The 21,070-nt window shown below is 42.0% G+C and overlaps 1 protein-coding gene across 2 annotated transcripts in view; it reads right to left on the bottom strand.

Annotated features, from left to right (window-relative positions):
• Nucleotides 1-21,070, bottom strand: part of LOC125462796 (ATP-binding cassette sub-family A member 13-like) — a 264,956-nt gene that overhangs the window by 180,160 nt on the left and 63,726 nt on the right. For both annotated transcript variants that reach the window (XM_059655541.1, XM_059655542.1), the window contains exons 12-13: nt 9,103-9,203; nt 75-260 (exon numbers count right to left, since the gene is read on the bottom strand). In XM_059655541.1, coding sequence (XP_059511524.1) covers nt 75-260; nt 9,103-9,203 — 287 coding nt within the window. The remainder of the gene's footprint in view (nt 1-74; nt 261-9,102; nt 9,204-21,070) is intronic.

Genomic DNA, 21,070 nt, shown 5'->3' with positions numbered 1-21,070 from the left:
CTCTTGCACCTGCTTTGCTTCCAGTGAATTGTACTTATTTTCAATATTCTCCAAATAATTAAATGATAACTTACAGCTTCAATCCAGCTCTTCATATTTGGAAAATGTTCCAACACACCCCAGAGTTCACTGGATGTATGATGACTACAGATTATACTTGTTAAGGCTTCGTCTGAAATTAAGTCCTCTGATAAATTGAGAACAACCCTCAACTTCAAGACCATATCACTGCATGTAACAGTCAAATTTTGGGTCAAGATCTGCAAAAGATAGAAGACAGAAATTTCCAATTTTCAAAAGCAATATATCTGTTAAGCTAAACAAATATATTCTTCACAACCTCGAAGCATGTCAATATTTTACTCTTGCTATCCCAGACACAAGATTATTTGAAAATGTATTTACAGGGTTTTTCTACTTAGGTCAATTATTTATAAAACTTTGAATATTATGAAACTTTGAATAAAGCTAAAAAAAATGAAGACTTAATTCCTGAAAATGTGTTACCTGCAGTAAAATGAGGCCAGGAATGGGACCTACCTTTAGCCAAGGCCAGAATCAGGCAAAACTACCTTTTGCTCAGGTGAGATCACAAGCTCCCTCTTGACATGGTTGGGATTTTTTGCCAAGGCTGCAGTTGTGAGCCTTTTGCTATGGCCTGATGTTCCTTCTAATGAAACCAGGGTGTGAGCACCTTCCAAGGATGTTTGGATATGTATGAATGGGAGGAGAAGGCTGCAAGGTGGTTGTATGGGAAAGAAAGGGTTTACAACATATCCATTAGGGGGAGAAGGTGGCTATAAGGCTGTTCTGGGGGAAGAAGGAAGCTGCTAAGATCGGTGTGAGTGGGGTAGGGAAAGCAGGCCAAAATGGAGAGGCAACCTGTCAACAAAAGAATACTCAACTACCTGGGATGCAGAAAAGATTTAAATACATGAGGTAATGAACTATATAGAACATAGAAGATTACAGCACAGTACAGGCCCTTCGGCCCTCGATGTTGTGCCGACCTGTCATACCGATCTCAAGCCTATCTAACCTACACTATTCCATGTAGGTTCATATGCTCATCCAATGACGACTTAAATGTACCTAAAGTTGGCGAATCTACTACCGTTGCAGGCAAAGCGTTCCATTCCCTTACTACTCTCTGAGTAAAGAAACTACCTCTGACATCTGTCCGATATCTTTCACCCCCCAATTTAAAGCTATGCCCCCTCGTGCTCGCCGTCACCATCCTAGGAAAAAGGCTCTCCCTATCCACCCTATCTAACCCTCTGATTATTTTATATGTTTCAATTAAATCACCTCTCAACCTTCTTCTCTCTAATGAAAACAGTCTCAAGTCCCTCAGCCTTTCCTCGTAAGACCTTCCCTCCATACCAGGCAACATCCTAGTAAATCTCCTCTGCACCCTTTCCAAAACTTCCACATCCTTCTTATAATGCCGTGACCAGAACTGTACACAATACTTCAAGTGCGGCCGCACCAGAGTTTTGTACAGCTGCAGCATAACCTCTTGGTTCCGGAACTCGATCCCTCTATTAATAAAAGCTAAAACACTGTATGCCTTCTTAACAGCCCTGTCAACCTAGGTGGCAACTTTCAAGGATCTGTGTACATGGACACCGAGATCTCTCTGCTCATCTACACTACTAAGAATCTTACCATTAGCCCTGTATTTTGCCCTCCGGTTACTCCCACCAAAGTGCATCACCTCACACTTGTCTGCATTAAACTCCATTTGCCACCTCTCAGCCCAGCTCTGCAGCTTATCTATGTCCCTCTGCAACCTACAGCATCCTTCGTCACTAACCACAACTCCACCGACTTTAGTGACGTCTGCAAATTTACTAACCCATCCTTCTACGCCCTCATCCAGGTCATTTATAAAAATGACAAATAGCAGTAGGACCCAACACCGACCCTTGCGGTACACCACTAGTAACTGCTCTTCAGGATGAACATTTCCCATCAACGACCACCCTCTGTCTTCTTTCAGCAAGCTAATTTCTGATCCAAACTGCTATATCTCCCACAATTCCATTCCTCCGCATTTTGTACAATAGCCTATTGTGGGGAACCTTATCGAACGCCTTGCTGAAATCCATACACACCACATCAACCGGTTTACTCTCATCTACCTGTTTGGTCACCTTCTCAAAGAACTCAATAAGGTTTGTGAGGCATGACCTTCCCCTCACAAAACCGTGCTGACTATCCCTAATCAATTTATTCTACCCTATCCCTTATAACCTTTTCTAACACTTTACCAACAACTGAGGTAAGGCTCACTGGTCTATAATTACCAGGGTTGTCTCTACTCCCCTTCTTGAACAGGGGAACCACATTTGCTATCCTTCAGTCATCTGGCACTATTCCTGTAGACAATGACGAGTTAAAGTTCAATGCCAAAGTCTCGGCAATCTCCTCCCTGGATCCGAGGATAAATCCCATCCGGCCCAGGGGACTTATCTATCTTCACACTCTGTAGGATTTCTAATACCTCTTCCTTGTGAACCTCAATCCCACCTAGTCTAGTAGCCTGTATCTCAGGTTTTTTTTCTTTGTTTCTTTTTTTTTGACCAAATATTCAGAGTCTAGTGAAAGGAGTGTATTCCTGCAGGCACAGGTACTCTCTATACCATCAATTATAATACTGACCAAGAAATGCAGAGCAAACTGCACACCTGATCTTACAGAGAGATCAGAGACAGACAGAGAGAGAAGAGAAAGAGAGAGAGAAAGAGACAGACAGAGACGGACAGTCACAGATAGAGAGAGAGGGAGAGGCAGCGAGAGAGGGGAGAGAGAAACACAGACACAGAGATTGAGCTGTGCACTGGTGCTGGTGGTTATAAGGTTGGGTAAGATTATTTGAGAAGGAAGGGGCAATGGGCAGAACTTGAAAACGCAAACTTCAAGGATATTGAGAGTGGATTGTCTTTCTCTGAATTCGCAGTTTGATTAGGGACAGTCGTCTGAGACTTTGTGATCCCCACGGATCTTAAAGACAGCTTTAGAATGAAAACTAGGGCTTTATTTACAGGCAAGCAACTGTTAAAAGCAGACTTTATAGAGAATTACAAATTTCACACATACTACCCTGTACTCAGCCAAAAACAATCTCTAATATATAAATATAAAAATTACTGTAAGCTTCTACTTGAGGTCAACTTATTGTACAATATTGAAAAAAAGCTCGCAGTTCCCAAACAAAACCTGTGTTTTGTTTTCCCTTCGTTCTGAAATTAATCTTTAGTCTCTTGTCTGGTACTAAAGGCTCATTTCTCTCTCCCTGGTGAACAGAGAGAAGCCTTTCAGCATGAACACTGTGTGGTGCTGACACAGGGGAGCCCCAGGACACAGGGTCCAGGAGGGAGGTGGGACAGCAGCGGGGCAGTGTGGGGGGAGTTGTGACGGGAGGGGGTTTGGGGGTGTGGGGGATTTGAGGGGTGTGTGGATTAGAGGGTACGAGAGATTTGGGTGTGTGTGGATGGTGGGGGTTGAGGGAGCGGATCCTGGGTGAGATGCCCACTATCAGCAGACCCAGCAATGGGCACCTCCCCGGTTGGTGTATTCGGGAAGATGTCACGTGCAGTCCCTGTGATGGTGTTTCGGGAGCAGGAGGTTGTACTCTCAAATCTCCGATGCTGGGTCATTCTCTTATAGGGTATCCTCATGATCCAGTTGTGTACAAATGAGTATGGAAACTCCAGTTCATAGCATTTATGAATGACTGAATGAGGAAAGTGAATGTATTATTCACCAAGTTTATGGATGACACTAAAACAGGTGAGAACGTAAATAGCATGGACGAGACAAAGAATCTGCAGAGCGATAGAGACAGACTAAGTTGCAATATAATGTGGGGAAATGTGAGGTTATGTACTTTAATGGGAAGAGCCAAATAGATGAATATTATTTAAGTGAAACAGGACTGCAGAGAGCCATAGTACAGACGGATTTGGACATCCTCATGCATAAAACACAAAAAGTTAGCATCTAAACTCAGCAGATAATAAGGAGTGTAAATGGAATCTTGGTCTTTATTTCAGATCCACACTTTCAACATTATGAACAGTTTTGGTCCCCTTATCTAAGCAAAGATATACAGGCAGTAGGGGCAGTCCAGAGAAGGTTCTTTCAGTTGATCCCAGGGTAAGGAGTGATTTTCTTATGAGGAGAAGTTGACCAGGTTGTGCTGTACTCTTTGTAGCTTAATGGAATGTACACATTATTGAAGCAAATATGATTATTAGGAATCTTGACAGTGTGGATGCTGGGAGGTTCCCTTTACAGGAGATCCAAGAGCCAGAAGGCATATCTCAGAGTAAGCAGCATCCACTTGAGGAAATGATGAGAAGAATTTTATTCCCTCAGAGGGTGGTCAGTCTGTAGAATTCATTACTGCAGAAGGTTGAAGAAGCTGGTTGTTGAGTATATTCATTGCAGAGATAGACTTTTTTTAAAAAATCACTATGGGAATCAAGAGTTTTCAGGATAAGACAGGAAAGTGGAGCTAGAGAATCATACAGCATTGAAACAGATCTTCTGATCCAATCAGTTCATACTGACCATGCTTCCAAACCAAGTGAATCCCACTTGCCTGTGTTTGGCCCATATCCCTCCAAAGCCTTCCTATTCATCTTGTTATTTTTTTTAAATTTTGTAACTGTATCTGCATTTACCACTTCCTCTGGCAGTTCATTTCCCACATGAACCACTCGCTGTGTCAAAATATTGTCCCTTATGTCTTTTTTAAATCTTTTTCCTCTCACCTTAAAAATTGAGCCCTATTTTTGTACTCTCATGCCCTAGGGGAATGACCCTTGCTATTGACCTTACCTAGGCCACTCATGATTTTATAAACCTCTGTACTATAAGGGGACATGAGGAAACCTTGGTGGATAGGATCACGGAAAACTCCAAGGCTTTTTATACATATGTGCAGAACAAGAGAATGGCCAGAGAAAGGATAGGGCCGATCAAGGATTATAAAGGGAATTTTTGCACAAAGCCTAAAGAGATAGGAGAGGTCTTTAATGAATACGTTTCTTCAGTATTCGCAACTGAGAGGGACCTGGTTGTCAGGGAGGGCGCTGTGAAACAGGCTGGTAGGCTAGAGGATGTTGATGTCAGTAAAGAAGTTGTGCTAGGAATTCTGAGGAAGTTGAAGATGGATAAGTCCCCTGGGCCTGATGGGATTTATCCAAGAATTCTATGGAAAGTGAGGGATGAGATCGCAGGGCCTTTGGCAATGATCTTTTCATCCTCACTGTCCACGGGTATTGTGCCGTAAAATTGGAAAAAGGCAAACGTAATTCCTTTGTTCAAAAAAGGGAACAGGGATAACCCTGGAAATTACAGGCCAGTTAGTCTTATGTTAGTCATGGGCAAATTATTGGGAAGGGCTCTGACAGACAGGATTTATGATCACTTGGAAAGAGACTGTTTGATTCATGATAGTCAGCATGGATTTGTGAGGAGTAGATCATGCCTCACAAACCTTAACTGAATTCTTTGAAGAGGTGACCAAACACGTGGGTGAAGGTAGAGGAGTGGATGTGGTATACATGGGTTTAAGTAAGGCGTTTGACAAGGTTCCCCATGGTAGGATCTTGCAAAAGGTGAGGAGGCATGGGATAGGGGGAAATATAGCAGATTGGATTCAGAATTGGCTGACACTTGGAAGACAAAGGGTGATAGTGGACAGAAAACGTTCAACATGGTGCTCAGTTACGAGCGGTGTACCACAAGGATCTGTTCTGTGTCCTCTTCTATTTGTGATTTTTGTAAATGATTTGGATGAAGGAGTGGAAGGGTGGATTAGTAAGTTTGTGGATGATATGAAGGTGGATCACATTGTGCTCAGTGCGGAGGGCTGTTCTAGGGTTACAAAGGGACATTGATAGGATGCAGAGCTGGGCTGAGAGGTGGCAGATGAAGTTTAACCCTGAAAGGTGTGAGGACATTCATTTTGGAAGGCAAACTCGAAAGCAGAATACAGGTTTAACGGAAAGGTTCTCGGCAGTGTGGAGGAGCAGAAGGATCTTGGGCTCATGTTCACAGTTCCCTGAAAGCTGCCATCCAGTTGGATGGAGCTGTTAAGAAGGCGCATGGTGTGTTCGCTTTTATTAACAGAGGGATTGAGTTCAAGAACCACAAAGTTATTCTCCAGCTATACAAAAGCCTGGATCGGCCACATCTGGAGTATTGTGTCCAGTTCTGGTCACCTCATTAAAGGAAAGATGTGGAAGCATTAGAAAAGGTACAGAGGAGATTTACCAGGATGTTGCCTAGAATGGAGGGAAGGTCTTATGAGGAAAGCTTGAGAGACCTAGGGCTTTTCTCTTTAGAACAATGAAGGATGAGTTGTGACTTGATAGAGGTGTACAAAATGATGAGAGGTATAGATAGAGTAGACAGCCAGAGACATTTTCCTCAGGTGGAGGTAGCTATTAAGAGGGGGCATAGTTTTAAAGTGAAAGGAGGTAGATAGTGGGGAGATGTCAGAGGTAGGTTTTTTACTCAGAGAGTGGTAGGAGCATGGAATGCATTGCCAGAGAGGGTAGTGGAGTCGGCCTCATGAGGGGTGTTTAAGCAGCTATTAGATAGGCATATGGATGATAGTATAAGGTAGTGGTGGAGGTTAGATAGACCTTAGGTTTAAGATAGAAGTTTGGCACAACATCGTGGGCTGAAGGGCATGTACTGTACTGCTCTATGTTCTATATTCTATGTTCCATGTAAGATCACCCCTCAGTCTCCTACACTCCAGTGAAAATAGTCCCAGCCTATCCAGCCTATTTTTATAACTAAAACCCTCCACTTCTGACAATTTCCTGGTAAAATTTTTCCGACCTCTCTTGATATCCTTCTTATAAGAGGGCGACCAGAACTGCACATAATACTCCAGAAGAGGCCTCACCAGTGTCCTGTACAACATCAACGTGACGTCCCAACTCTTGTACTGAAAAGTCTGAGCAATGAAGGCAAGTGTGCTCAATGCCGCTTTTTAACCAACCTGTCTACCTGTGACTCAAATTTCAAAACATTTTGTGCCTGAACCCCTTGGTTTCTCTGTACCACAACCTACCCAGGGCCTTCCACTAACTGTACAAGTCAAATCCTTGTTTGTTTTACCAAAATTTAATACCTTTCATTTATCTAAATTAAACTCCATCTGCCACTCCTCAGGCCATTGATCCAATTGATCAAGATGCCTTTGCAATCTTAGACAACTGTCTTCACTGTTCATTGTACCACCAATTTTTGTGCCACCATAAATTTACCAATCACGCCTTCTATATTCTCATCCAATTGTTTATTGAAATGACAAACAAAAGTCAACCCAATGTTCATCGATGTGGAACACTGCTGGTTACAGACTTCTGCGAGAAACAACCCTCCACCACCATCCTCTGTCTCCTACCATCAAGCCAATTCAGCTAGGATATTGGAATAGACTTGCTGAGCTGTATGGCCAACCTCTGCTCCTAAATCTCATGGTCTCTTAGTCTTCAAGTTGCATGAGTTCAAAACTAAAATATTCCCAACAAAATGCAGTGAGTCTTACTGAAAGTATACACATAGTCAACTTTTAAATTTAAATCCAAGATGTCGTAAAATGTGCAGTAGCTGCCTGATTAAATTGTTCCAAAAGTTGCATATGCATGTGTGATGGAAAAGTTTCAATCATGGCCTTAGCAGTCAGTGAAAAATATGTTTTGGATGATGACTTTTCCTTTAACACCACAAGAAGTACGAACAGGATAGACCATTCAGTGTCTTGAGCTTGCTCCACCATTAAATAGGATCACAACTGACCTGAAATTCCTTATATCCATTTTCCCACCCTTTCCTTTCCCTTCAACCCCATGATTCTACTGCTAAACAACAATCTATCTCAGCATTAAATATACACAATGACTCTGTCACCACAGCTCTCTGTGGCAAGGAGTTCCAAAAACTCACAAGCCTCTGAGTCAAGAAATTCCTTTGGATCTCAGTCTTAAATTGACACTGCTTTATTCTGAGACTATGCCCTCTGGTCCTAAACTCTCCTGAGGGGAAGCATTCCCTTAGCATTTACCATGCCAAGCCTTTTAAGAATTTTATTTATTTTAATGTGATCACCTGTCATTTTTCTAAACTCGATTGAATAAAGTTGTCACCTGTCTAGCCTTTGCTCAGAAGAAAATTCTTCCATAGTAGGCATCATCCTACTGAACCTTCTCTGAATTGCCTCCAAAGAAATGATATATTTCTTAAATACAGGAACCAAAACTGCTCATATTACTCCAGATTTGGTCTAATAAGCAGAAGCATATATCAGTTATTTTGGAAAAAAAAAATTGTTGCTAACTTATGACTATTGTCTTGTACCAGCTTAAATGCTATTGTATCTAAATATCTGGGTTTTATTTTCATTGTGTGCTGTGCCTTTAAGTTTATTGGAGATTTGATTATCGTAGAGATATTGATCAGTTATTCTAGACCTTTTTTTCTGGGATGGTGCAGGTACCACACATGACACACAATTAGAGAAATCATTGTTACTGGATAACAAAATCACCTAATTTATGAGTTAGTGAAAACTAAACAGGATCATCAAAACCAAAAAAGTAACCATCAAAAGTCAAATCGCAGCCCTGAAGAAAATCATAGAATGAGTTCTTGATAAAAAAAGATTTAATTCCTGAAAATAGTTGAGAATTGGCTTAGAGGCTGATATTATTCAACTATGGAGAATACTAGAAAAAATACAGCATTGAAATCATTGAGCAAAATAAATACTTGTCAGAACAATTAATCAGAGTTTGGTTCAGCACAAGAGATACTTCCATAGGGAACTGAGCAAAGGAAAACATTTCTGATGTCAGCGCAATGACTGTGACAGCTCTATTTTGAAAAACTATCAGACCTTAAGCTAGGTTCTATTATAGTCTGCTACACAGAAATGCATCCAAACTGCAACGAAACCCACATAAAATTATCCTGCAAATGAACGTCCCAAGTAACACGGCCTGAATTACATTACACATGCATCTCACTAAATCAGTTTTTTTTCTGTGCTTTAATGTTGATTCAGTGATTTACCGTTTTCAGTTCTATCATCAGGATATCAACATCCAATATCATCCGGTTCACAACGTTCACTTGCAGGGTAGTAAACAGCTTCTTCAGGAATTCATAAATAGCTGAAAGAAGATTATTTTAAAATGGTTTCACAATTTTACAGTAACATGCAGAATCAACAGATCGACAAATGGAAGTGTTGTCATGAAATTCCTTCTGCTTTTACAGAATACTGATCGTAATCATTTCGTAAATTTCATAAAACAGTGCTGAATTAAATCCAAATTTTTGAAGAAAATCAGCAAAATGGAAAACAAAGTCTGGTTCAAGAATTATAGATGCATTCTTTAACTCAGCTGCTATTTAGTATCTAGTGCGTAAGGGCTGAGTGAATGCCAGAATTATTTTTGTATTATGGTGAACTTATAGGAATATACAAAATCGGTTTTTCATTGCTGATTACAAAAATTGGTTTTTCAGGTATTTTAACTTTCAACCGTATCATCAAAAACAAGAAAAAAGTCAGGAGTAAAATAGTACCTCAATAGGATAAATCAGTAAAATGTATTTATATTTTGATTATCACGGAGAGGCATTAAAAGGTGTGTGCTCCAATCCAACATAAGATTCCATAATCACGAAATACTTTCAAGCCATTTTAAGGATAACATATATTTTGGTATTTGCAAATTGATTGTGCATTGCAAAGTTTTGACTCAGAAAGTATACTTTTATAAAGTTATGTTGTTGCACAACATAATGAAGCACAAATATTTAAAGACACTGATAAACCTGAAATAATGAGTATTACATTTAAATACCATAATGTGCTTTCTCAAGTGTGATGAATTTTGGAACTTTGAGTAAATTTAAGGAAGAGAGATAGATAGATTTTTAATTGGTAATGAAGTTGAAGGGTTGTGGAGAGTGGGCCCGAAAGTAGATTTAAGGCCAATCATCCTGCATCTATCATAGCTAATTCACCTAGACCGTACATTGTTGAACACTATGGGCAATTTAACATGCCCAATTCACCTAACCTGTCATCTTTCTTCTGTGGGAGGAAATCAAAGTGCCTGGAAGAAACCCACACAGACAATCACCCAAGAGAGAAGTCAAAGCCATGTCCCTGGTGCTGTGAGGCAACAGTGCTAACCACTAAGCCACTGTGCCACCCATTACTTTGTGCATGAATCTTCTATGCAGTGCCTTATCAAAAGCCTTCTGAAATTCAAGATTTACCATGTCTACAGGATCCCCATTATCCACTGTGTTTGTTACATCTTTGAAGAACTGTAGCAAATTAATCAAATGATTTACCCTTCATAAAACCACTTAAATCTACTTTCGGGCCCACTCTCCACAACCCTTCAACTTCATTACCAATTAAAAATCTATCTATCTCTCTTCCTTAAATTTACTCAAAGTTCCAGAATTCATCACACTTGAGAAAACACATTATGGTATTTAAATGTAATGACTGATTGATTGCATTTGATCTTCCACAGAAATGATGCTAAAAAGAAATACATGCCAGAAAGTATAACGTATTTTTTGACTATAAAATTCTGGCTTCTATAGTGAGGAGAATCATTCAGTGCAGTTATGCAACCATTCCATCATAAAATTGTTTACTTCTGTACAAATGTTTTCAGCAGTAACACGGTAGAGTCTGGCTTCACTCATGGAGCACATTATGGTCAAAATCACATGCCAGTTGCTTGTATTATTACACAATAATATTATTATTAAATTGATTGATCTATTTAACCATAAAAAAATGGTGAAACAGAGAGACTATAATGATTGGTGCACAATTACAGTGAATAGAATGGTCAAAGGTTTCTTGTGGGACATTATTCTTATTTTGTGTTCTTGACCTACATTATAATATCATCGTTTCCAGATTTGATGAGTAACTGACACTAATATAAGTTATCTTGTCAGTTAGCTGTTTATAACTGTACCAAAAATAGCATGCTATTCTTACAGCTCCTCTCCATGCATCCAACACAAATTGTTTGCATGAACCATTTCCTTTTAATAGAAGATTTATTGCTAATCAGTCCCATGATTTCTGCAACTGTGTTATTATTTAACATGCGTCAACAATTGCTCATTGCCCAATTTGTGTGTAATCGCTGACTATTCTATGAAGAGCCTATGTAAGTTTAATTTGACTTCAAATAACCTTGTTTTGGTTCACTTGGGGAAGAGTTGAAGTAGCAATCATTTAGTTCATTTAGTTAATCATCAATTTGCAAACATTTCTAATGCATTTTCTGATCAACAACTTGAGATCATTTCAGCAAAGTAAACATGAATTTATTACATTAATAAAAGGACATTTAATCTATTCATAGCAGGACATTTCAGACAAATATCAAAACATGAATTTTTCAATTCTGGCTTAAGAACCCAGCTACCAGAACATACAACCATATGAATCCAAAACAAGAGGAAGCTATTCAGCCTGTAGAGCCTGCTCTGCCATTCAACAATTCATCAGATGTAAGCTCAAATCTGCATTCCCATTTACCCCTGATAATCTTTCAAGTCACTATTTAACAAGCATTAGAGGGAAGTCAATTTGTTGACTTCCTTACCTCAGAGAGTTGCTAAGGTTGGATCATTAAGTATATTCAAGGCTGAGATAGACAGAATTTTAATTATGTTCAGCACTAATCTGAGTTAGAGATAGATCAGTGTGTTTGACATGCAAAGAAAAGACAAGAATGTCTGTGATATTGCTATTGTATTCATGTTTTTCTATGGTACTTGCAATTTGAGCCATAGATGTCAACTGTGCCTCAGCTGCTGATCTATCCAGCTTTGAACAGCACCAGTAAAGGACTTAGGTAGCCATAGAAGCTACTCCTTGTCAAAGAGCCTAAGGGTCATTGCACATGGGGTACCAGCATCATTCCTTGCCACTTCAGCCCCTCCAACTGAGAAATGATCCCTGATGCAAAATCCTGTGACATTGAGTACTATCTCACCAGGCACCTCCATGACAATGGTGGAAGTCACAGGCATCTCAGCAGGATTCAAGTACAATAGAACAATAGGCTTCAGCTTACCATCAGCTACAGGAGAAGCACCTTATGTGAGTGTGCAATAACAAAAGGCACCATGCTAGTATCTGCACTGGAGGAGTCACAGTACTTTCTCATATGATTTATATTGTCAGGATAACATTATTTAATGACATTGATCAATCTTCGTGGCATTAATATTGGGGTACAGATGGAAAGGGTGAGGGCAGAACTGTGATCTGAGATGGTTCAGGGACCCATGTAGGGTCTATTGTATCAGAGATAATGGGAACTGCAGATGCTGGAGAATTCCAAGATAATAAAATGTGAGGCTGGATGAACACAGCAGGCCAAGCAGCATCTCAGGAGCACAAAAGCTGACGTTTCGGGCCTAGACCCTTCATCAGAGATGAAGGGTCTAGGCCCGAAACGTCAGCTTTTGTGCTCCTGAGATGCTGCTTGGCCTGCTGTGTTCATCCAGCCTCACATTTTATTATCTAGGGTCTATTGTAGATGTTGTTCCTGTTATGTTAGTGTCGGTGATGAGAGTGACCTCATGTTCCACATCCATAAATGGAAGTGGGATTATTTAAATAAGTGTGCTTGCTGGATGTTTTCCTATGATGGAAATGGTGTTTTCCAGTCATCTGTCCTGGATCTGGGAATCATCCAGCGGTCAAGTTACTGAGTCAGCAACATGCTTGTGGTCATACCAACCTGAAGTTTGACATGAGGTTAGGAAATGCAGAATTTGGGTCTCCATTGTATGAGTGTCAACCTTATCTTTCCGTATTTCCTTCAAAGAGGACTGGCCCATCTTCCTCTTATTCTATCTTAAGGTTTCTTTATTTGGTCATGCTATGCAGTGAACCCAACAAGTCAACTGTACTGGGCATAATGGCTGGCTTATGGCAGAGGCCACCAGAAATCAGTCAAGGCTATGGAGGTACATCTTATAGATTTTTTGTATTTGTACACAGGATGTGGGCATAACTGTCTAGACCAGCATTTATTGTCCACTTCTGGTTACCCTTGAGAAGGTGGTGATGAGCTGCCTTCTTGAAACATTGCAAAATTGAAGAAGAGGGGAGTTTGAGGCTCAGTCACAATAATATTAGGAGGAAGTTCCAGGATTTTGAACCAACATCAGTGAAGGGACGGTGATATAGTTCCAAGTCAATTGGCAATTGGCTTGGAGGGAAGTTGCTGATGGAGATGTTCCCATGCCCTTGTTCTTCTATGTGGTAGAGATCATGCTTTTGGAAGGAGGTGTCCAAGAAAGCCTTGGTGAATTGTTATGGTACATCTTGTAGATGTTAGATGTTTCAGCTGTTGTGCATTGTTTATGGAGGGACAGATGTTGAAGATGTTGAATGCGTTGTGAGTCAAATTGACAGGTTGTCCTGTTTGATGTGGAGATTGTCAAGTGTTGTTCATGTTGCCTTCATTCGGGCAAGAGGGGAGTAGCTCAATACAGTCTTGTGCTTTTTAGATGGTAGATGGGTTTTGAGGAGTCAGAAGGTGAGTTGCAGAATGTCAGTCACTGCAGAGGGTGAAATCAACCAAACATTCTAGCTCGAAAGAAAGTTTGGAGATTGCGGGAGAGATGGGACATAAATAAGACATGGTGCAAGTTTGGATATCATGGGGGTGTGGACATGACGTGATCAGGGAGGATGATACTAGGAGGAGTGGGCATTATGGAGGGGCGATAGTTAATTGACAGTGGTGATCAATTCTCTAAAACCTCATGTTGTGCGTGGGTTTCTTCTGGCCCACAAGCCTTGCACTAAAGGCAGTTACCTCATAAATATCATGATTTTTATCCAACTTTAACTCTTCAGCATCCTGAAGACCAGATATTCTGGGGTCCCATGTGTTAAACATAAAAATACATCGAAAATGAGCAGCTAGTTCATTAACTGCCTCCTCTCCACCCAACCAGAACCTGTTGTGATGTAGACAGATTGGGATTAGGTTTGAGGATCCTTAACCTGTTAGCTTCCCACCAATCCCTACTCACATTTCTTTGCAGATTAAATGTTCACCCAATGGGCCCAGAAATGTAGATTTGAAAGAAAACTGTACTGGTTAAACATTAAATATGTTATGCTACAAAACCCAATTTCAACTACTACAGTTTTTATGACTTTGAACCAAACTAAATGACAATTTCACCTTCATAAGATACCAAGAACTGTTTAACCCCTACATCAAGAATCTATTTACTCTTCTGAAAAAAATTCATGTGTGTTTAGATTCCTTAAACCACAAATTTGCAATTTATAGAGGGATAGAGAGATATTACAGTCTGAAAAATATCTCCTGTTTTAAAGGAAAAAGTGCTTCTAACTTTTGCCAAATTTTTAAGGTACCTATCATATTTATGAATCAGGTCCAAAGAAGTATCATTACACTGTAGAGTCTTTAGGTTGATCTTAATCTCAAATGAAATGTTTACAATTTTCTGTCATCTTGTATTTTTCTCAAATTCAGTAGCACCTCAGATTCACCAAAAAAAAGATCATGCCCTAGTTGAGAATGTTAATTTCATTCCAAAGCTTTACGTTTCCTTACATATCACATCCAGTGTAGGTCTTCTGTCAGAAGTAGTTCTGCACTTTCACAGTTGTGGTATTGTTATAATATGTTGTTAAATAAATCGAAAACTCTAAAGATTTTTTTTACTAAGAAAAGGGAGATTGATGAAATCAGCAACCAAAATTCATAGCTGTCAACCACTTGAACAGGCATAGTCGCTTTCAATTTCAAAGCCATTTTATTCTGAACAATAATTGCTCATTTGCAAACATTTTGGAAGAATGCACAGAAAGAAATCAGCTGGAATAGAAAGGATATGAGTCACTGCATCATCTCTTGTCTTTTCTCTGTGCACTTGCCATTGTAACAAATAACACTAGATACTAGAGATTGAAACCAGCTCATTATCAAGCATTGTCGGTTAAATATAGGATAAAACTTCCTTATTCTGTTCCAAAAACAAAACCTCATTCATAACCTCAGCAGCCCAAACCAACTAAACTAAGATGCTGTTCTTTCACATCCTTTTCAGGGGGTGCACGGTGGCACAGTGGCTAGCACTGCTGTCTCACACTGCCAGAACCTGGGTTCAATTCCACCCTCAGGCAACTTCTGTGTGGAGTTTTGCACATTCTCCCTGTGTCTGCATGGGTTTCCTCTGGGTGCTCCGGTTTCCTCTTACAGTCCAAAGATGTGCAGGGTAGGTGGATTTGCCATGTTAAATTACCCATCGTATTCAGGGATGAGTAGATTAGGTGGGTTACAGGTGGAATGAGTCTGGGTGGGATACTCTGAGGGTCAGTGTGGTCTTGTTGGGCCGAAGGGCCTGTTTCCACACTGTAGGGATTTTATGACCTATAACTCTAACTATTCTTCTGAAAGTCATCACTAATTGTTAGTGAATTCAGTACAGTTTTTTTTTGCTCTAGGCCCAAATGTATTGGTTTGAATATCCTCAAACTAATTTAACATAGAACTCTCACTGTCAACAGGCATTTAATCCATCTGGAATCAGAATCTGAAGGCGAAAGGCCAATGTTTACACCACTGCACTATGAAGTCACTTTAAACATTTTACTGACATATGAGCAAGATGTAAAATATAATAAATCTTATCACATTCTGAATTCATTTCTAGATGGTCAGTATAAATTAAATTTTAATTTATGATGCTAAATTGTAAAAATCATGGAACTGTTTTCCACTAAGTGTCATTGAAATAAAAAAACCTTATGGAAAACTAAAAATGTGCATACTGTACACTCTGTATAATTTGAAACATCACTATTATACTGCTTTGTCTGGGATTTGGAAAAAAAACACCATGTGGCTTCTGAGCAAAACAGAATTAATTTAGTCATAAACTGCAGAATCTGTGCAGAATTAATACACTGGATTTTAGGTGTAGGTGCTTTGGGAGTGTTTGGGAAGTGCAACTGCTATCAGACTCAAAAGCAGAAAATAAAGCTGGAAGTAAAAGACCTGAGTTCCATCAAGTATATTTTAACTCAATCATTTCATAGCCAATTTTAGTGTCAGCAATGATAACTTTTGAAATGAAACATACTGTTTAAAGAAACAGTACATATATATCAGTTGCTGAAGTTGGCATAGAAAAGTCTCTGTCAGAGTGTGTTTTCACAAGAATCATACAGATGATGCAGTAGCTCATAAAAACACAAGAGCAGAAGTATACCATTCAGGGTCTTGAGTCTGGTCTCCTTACAATAAGGTCATAGCTGATCTGTTTGTGTTTCAAATTCAATATTCCCATCTACCCACTTTGATCCTACCACTTAACAAGAATCTATCCACCACTGTCATAAAAATACGCAATAATCCCAGTTTCACTGCTTTCTGAGGCAAAGAGTTCCAAAGTTGTATGCTGCTCTGACAGAACAAATACCTTCCTATCTGTGCCCTGAATGGCTAACACCTAATTTTGGCATAGTGCCTCGTAGTTCTGAAATGACCCACAAGAGAAAACATCCTTTCTATATCCACTTGTCAAAACCATTCAGAATCATATATACTTCAATCAAGTCACCACTCCCCTCCTACACTCCTGTGAAAAAATGCCCCAACCTGCCCAAACTCAACTCATGAGACATATCTGCTCATTCCAAATATCAATCTGAATTACCTCCAAAGAAACACAGAAAAAAGGAGCAGAAATCAACCATTTGGCCCTTTGTGTCACCCAGTGTGATCATTACTGTTCATCCAACTCTTCCTGCTTTCCCCACTTTGATCTTTATCTAATCCTTACTTGTACTTTATTGTAACATTAATAAAACCTATGTTACTAACTATAATGTTTCCTTCAATGCCATATTATCCTTATTTAGTCATGGATGATGCTCCCTTCGTAAAAATGCCTCTCTTTCTCACAGGAATAAATCTTTGCTGAGAGTTATTAAATATCTTCTTAAATATCTGCCTTGCAACTCTCCTGTCCTAAGTTTAAAACTAATGTTCCACCTCAAGTGAGATAACAAGGTGTAGAGCTGGATGAACACAGCAGGCCAAGCAGCATCAGAGGAACAGGAAAGCTGGCGTTTCAGGCTCAGACCCTTCATCAGAAATGGGGTAGGGGAAGGGGGTTCTGAAATAAATAGGGAGAGAGGGGGAGGTGGATTGAAGATGGGTAGAGGAGAAGATAGGTGGAGAGCAGACAGACAAGTTAAAGAGGCACCGATGGAGCCAGTAAAGGTGGGTGTGGGTGGGGAGGTAGGGAGGAGATAGGTCAGCCCAGGGAGGATGGACAGGTCAAGGGGGCGGGATGAGGTTAGTAAATAGGAAATAGGGTGGGGCTTGATGTGGGAGGAGGGGATAGGTGAGAGGAAGAACAGGTTAGGGAGGCAGGGACGAGCTGGGTGGGTTTTGGAGTGCAGGAGGGGGAGGGGAGATTTTGAAGCTTGTGAAGACCATATTGATACCATTGGGCTGCAGGGTTCCCAAGCGGAATATGAGTTGCTGTTCCTGCAACCTTCGGGCGGCATCGTTGTGGCACTGCAGAAGGCCCATGATGGACATGTCATCTAAGGAACGGGAGGGGGAGTTGAAATGGCTCACAACTGGGAGGTGCAGTTGTTTATTGTGAACCGAGCAGAGGTGTTCCACAAAGCGGTCCCCAAACCTTTGCTTGGTTTCCCTGATGTAGAGGAGGCCACATCTGCTACAGCGGATGCAGTATACATCTTCCTGATGTGGAAAGTCTTCTTGGGGCCTGGGATGGGGGTGAGGGAGGAGGTGTGGGGGCAAGTGTAGCACTTCCTGCTGCAGAGAAAAGTGCCAGGTGTAGTGGGGCTGGAGGGAAGTGTGGAGCAGACAAGAGAGTCACGGAGAGTATGGTCCCTCTGGAAGGCAGATAAGGGTGGGGAGGGAAAAATGTCTTTGATGGTGGGGTCGGATTGTAGGTGGCGGAAGTGTCGGAGGATGATGTGTTGGATCCGGAGATTCGTGGGGTGGTATGTGAGGACGAGGGGGATTTTTTTTGGTTGTTATTGTGGGGACGGGGTGTGAGGGATGAGGTGCGGGAAATGCTGGAGACATGATCGAGGGTGTTCTTGACCACTGTCGGTGGGGGGGGATGTTGTGGTCCTTGAAAAATGAGGATGTCAAGATGTGCGGGAGTGGAATGCCTCATCCTGGGAGCAGATGCAGCGGAGGCAAAGGAATTGGAAATAGGGGTGGCATTTTTGCAGGAAGGCGGGTGGGAGGAGGTGTATTCTAGGTAGCTGTGGGAGTCGGTGGGCTTGAAATGGATAGTGGTTTCTAGGTGGTTGCCCAAGAAGGATCAGAGAGGTCCAGGAAGGTGAAGGAGGTGTTAGAGATAGTCCAGGTGAACTTAAGGTTGAGGTGGAAGGTGTTGATGAACTGTTCAACATCCTCGTGGGAGCACGAGGCAGCACCAATGGTCATCAATGTAACGGAGGAAGAGGTGGTGTTTAGGGCCAGTGTAGGGATGGAAGAGGGACTGTTCCACGTAACCTACAAAGAGGAAAGTGTAGCTTGGGCCCATGCGGGTACCCATGGCCACTCCCTTCGTAGGAAGTGGGAGGAATCAAAGGAGAATTTGTTGAGGGTGAGAACGAGTTCGGCTAGGCGGATGAGGGTGTCGGTAGAGAGGGGCAGGTCAGGCCTGCGGGACAGGAAGAAGCAGAGGGCCTTGAGGCCATCTGCATGGGGAATGCAGGTGTATAGGGACTGGACGTGCATCGTAAAAATGAGGTGTTGGGGACCGTGGAATTGGAAGTTCTGGAGGAGGTCGAGGGTGTGGGTGGTCACGGACGTAGGTGAGGAGTTCCTGCGCCAAGGGGGAGAAAATGGAGTCCAGATAGGTGGAGATGAGTTCGGTGAGGCAGGAGCAGGTGGAGACAATAGGTTGGCCAGGGCAGGCAGGTTTGTGGATTTTGGGAAGGAGATCGAAGCGGGCTGTGCTGGGTTGGGGAACAATAAAGTTGGAGGCTGTGGGTGGGAGGTCAGCTGAGGTGACGAGGTTGTGGATGGTTTGGGAGATGATGGTTTGGTGCTCAGAGGTGGGGTCATGATCCAAGGGGTGGTCGGAGGATGTGTCAGAGAGTTGGCGCCTGGCCTCAGTGATGTAAATGTCAGTGCGCCATATTACAACTGCGCCTCCCTTGTCCGTGGGTTTTATGGTGAGGTTGGGATTGGAGTGGAGGGAGCAAAGGGCTGCACGTCCTGCAGGGGAGAGGTCAGGAGGGACCCAATCCAACCTTAAGTTCACCTGGACTATCTCTAACACCTCCCTCACCTTCCTGGACCTCTCTGTCTCCATCTTGGGCAACCACCTAGACACTGATATCCATTTCAAGCCCACCAGCTCCCACAGCTACCTCATATACACCTCCTCCCACCCACTTTCCTGCAAAAATGCTGTCCCCTATTCCCAATTCCTTCACCTCCGCTGTATCTGCTTCCCAGGATGAGGCATTCCACTCCTGTACATCTCAGAAGTCCTCATTTTTCAAGGACCACAACATCCCCCTGACAGCGGTCGAGAACACCCTCAACTGTATCTCCCACATTCCCCGCAACTCATCCCTCACATCCCTCACCCCTCACACTCCCCTCCAGCCCCACCACACCCAGCACTTTTCCCTGCAACCGCAGGAAGTGTTACACTTGCACCCATGCCTCCGTCCTCTCCCCCACCCCAGGCCCCTACATCAGGCAGATGTTCACCTGCACATCTGCTAATGTGGTATACTGCATCCGCTGTACCCGTTGTGGCCTCCTCTACTTCGGGGAAACCAAGCGGAGGCTTGGGGACTGCTTTGCAGAACACCTACACTCGGTTCACAATAAACAACTGCACCTGCCAGTCATGAACCATTTCAACTCCCCCTCCCATTCCTCAGACAACATGTCCATCCTGGGCCTCCTGCAGTGCCACAATGACGCCACCCGAAGGTTGCAGGAACAGCAACTCATATTCCACTTGGGAACCCTGCAGCCCAATGGTATCAATGTCGATTTCACCAGCTTCAAAATCTCCCCTTCCCCCACTGCATCCCAAAACCAGCCCAGCTTGTCCCTGCCTCCCTAACCTGTTCTTCCTCTCATCTATCCCCTCCTCCCATCTCAAACCGCACCTCCATTTCCTACCTACTAACCTCATCCCACCTCCTTGACCTGTCCATCCTCCCTGGGCTGACCTATCCCCTCCCTAACTCCCCAACTATACTCTCCTCTCCACCCATCTTCTCCTCTCTCCATCTTCAATCCACCTGCCCCTCTCTCCCTATTTATTTCAGAACGCCCTTCCCCTCCCCCATTTCTGATGAAGGGTCTAGGCCCGAAACGTCAGCTTTTGTGCTCCTGAGATGCTGCTTGGCCTGCTGTGTTCATCCAGCTCCACACTGTGTTATCTTGGATTCTCCAGCATCTGCAGTTCCCGTTATCTCTTCCACCTCAATTGATCCTGCTTTGCCTTCATCCAAGAATAAGTAATTATTTTTCTTCACATTAAATGTACTGTTCTTACATTCACACATTTCTTCCAACTGAAGATGAAACTTTGCCAAGTTATAATCATCATTCTTCAGCATTGACTTTCTTTCTCAACAAATCCTACCAGACCTGCTGAGTTTCTGTAGCATTTTCTGTACTTGTTTCCAAATTCCAGCATCCGCAGTTTTGCTTTTAGCAAAGAGTGAGGACTGATCCAAACTGGTAAATTAATATTACTTCGATTTGTTCACAATCATTAGCAAAGTGATGGAAGTAATTGATGGAAGTGATAATAAGCAGCACCTACTTACTGAGACTAGTTTGAACTCCACTGGGATTAAACTGTTCCTGGCCTCATTACAGCCTCAAAGCAAAACAAAATTACATTCTAGCAGTGAGATAAGAATGACTCTCTTCGACATAAAGATATTTTAATG

This window comes from Stegostoma tigrinum, chromosome 2 (assembly GCF_030684315.1).
Source record: "Stegostoma tigrinum isolate sSteTig4 chromosome 2, sSteTig4.hap1, whole genome shotgun sequence".
NCBI classification, from domain to species: domain Eukaryota; kingdom Metazoa; phylum Chordata; class Chondrichthyes; order Orectolobiformes; family Stegostomatidae; genus Stegostoma; species Stegostoma tigrinum.
Note: the sequence above shows the minus strand (reverse complement) of the source record. Positions and strands in the feature narration are given on the sequence as shown.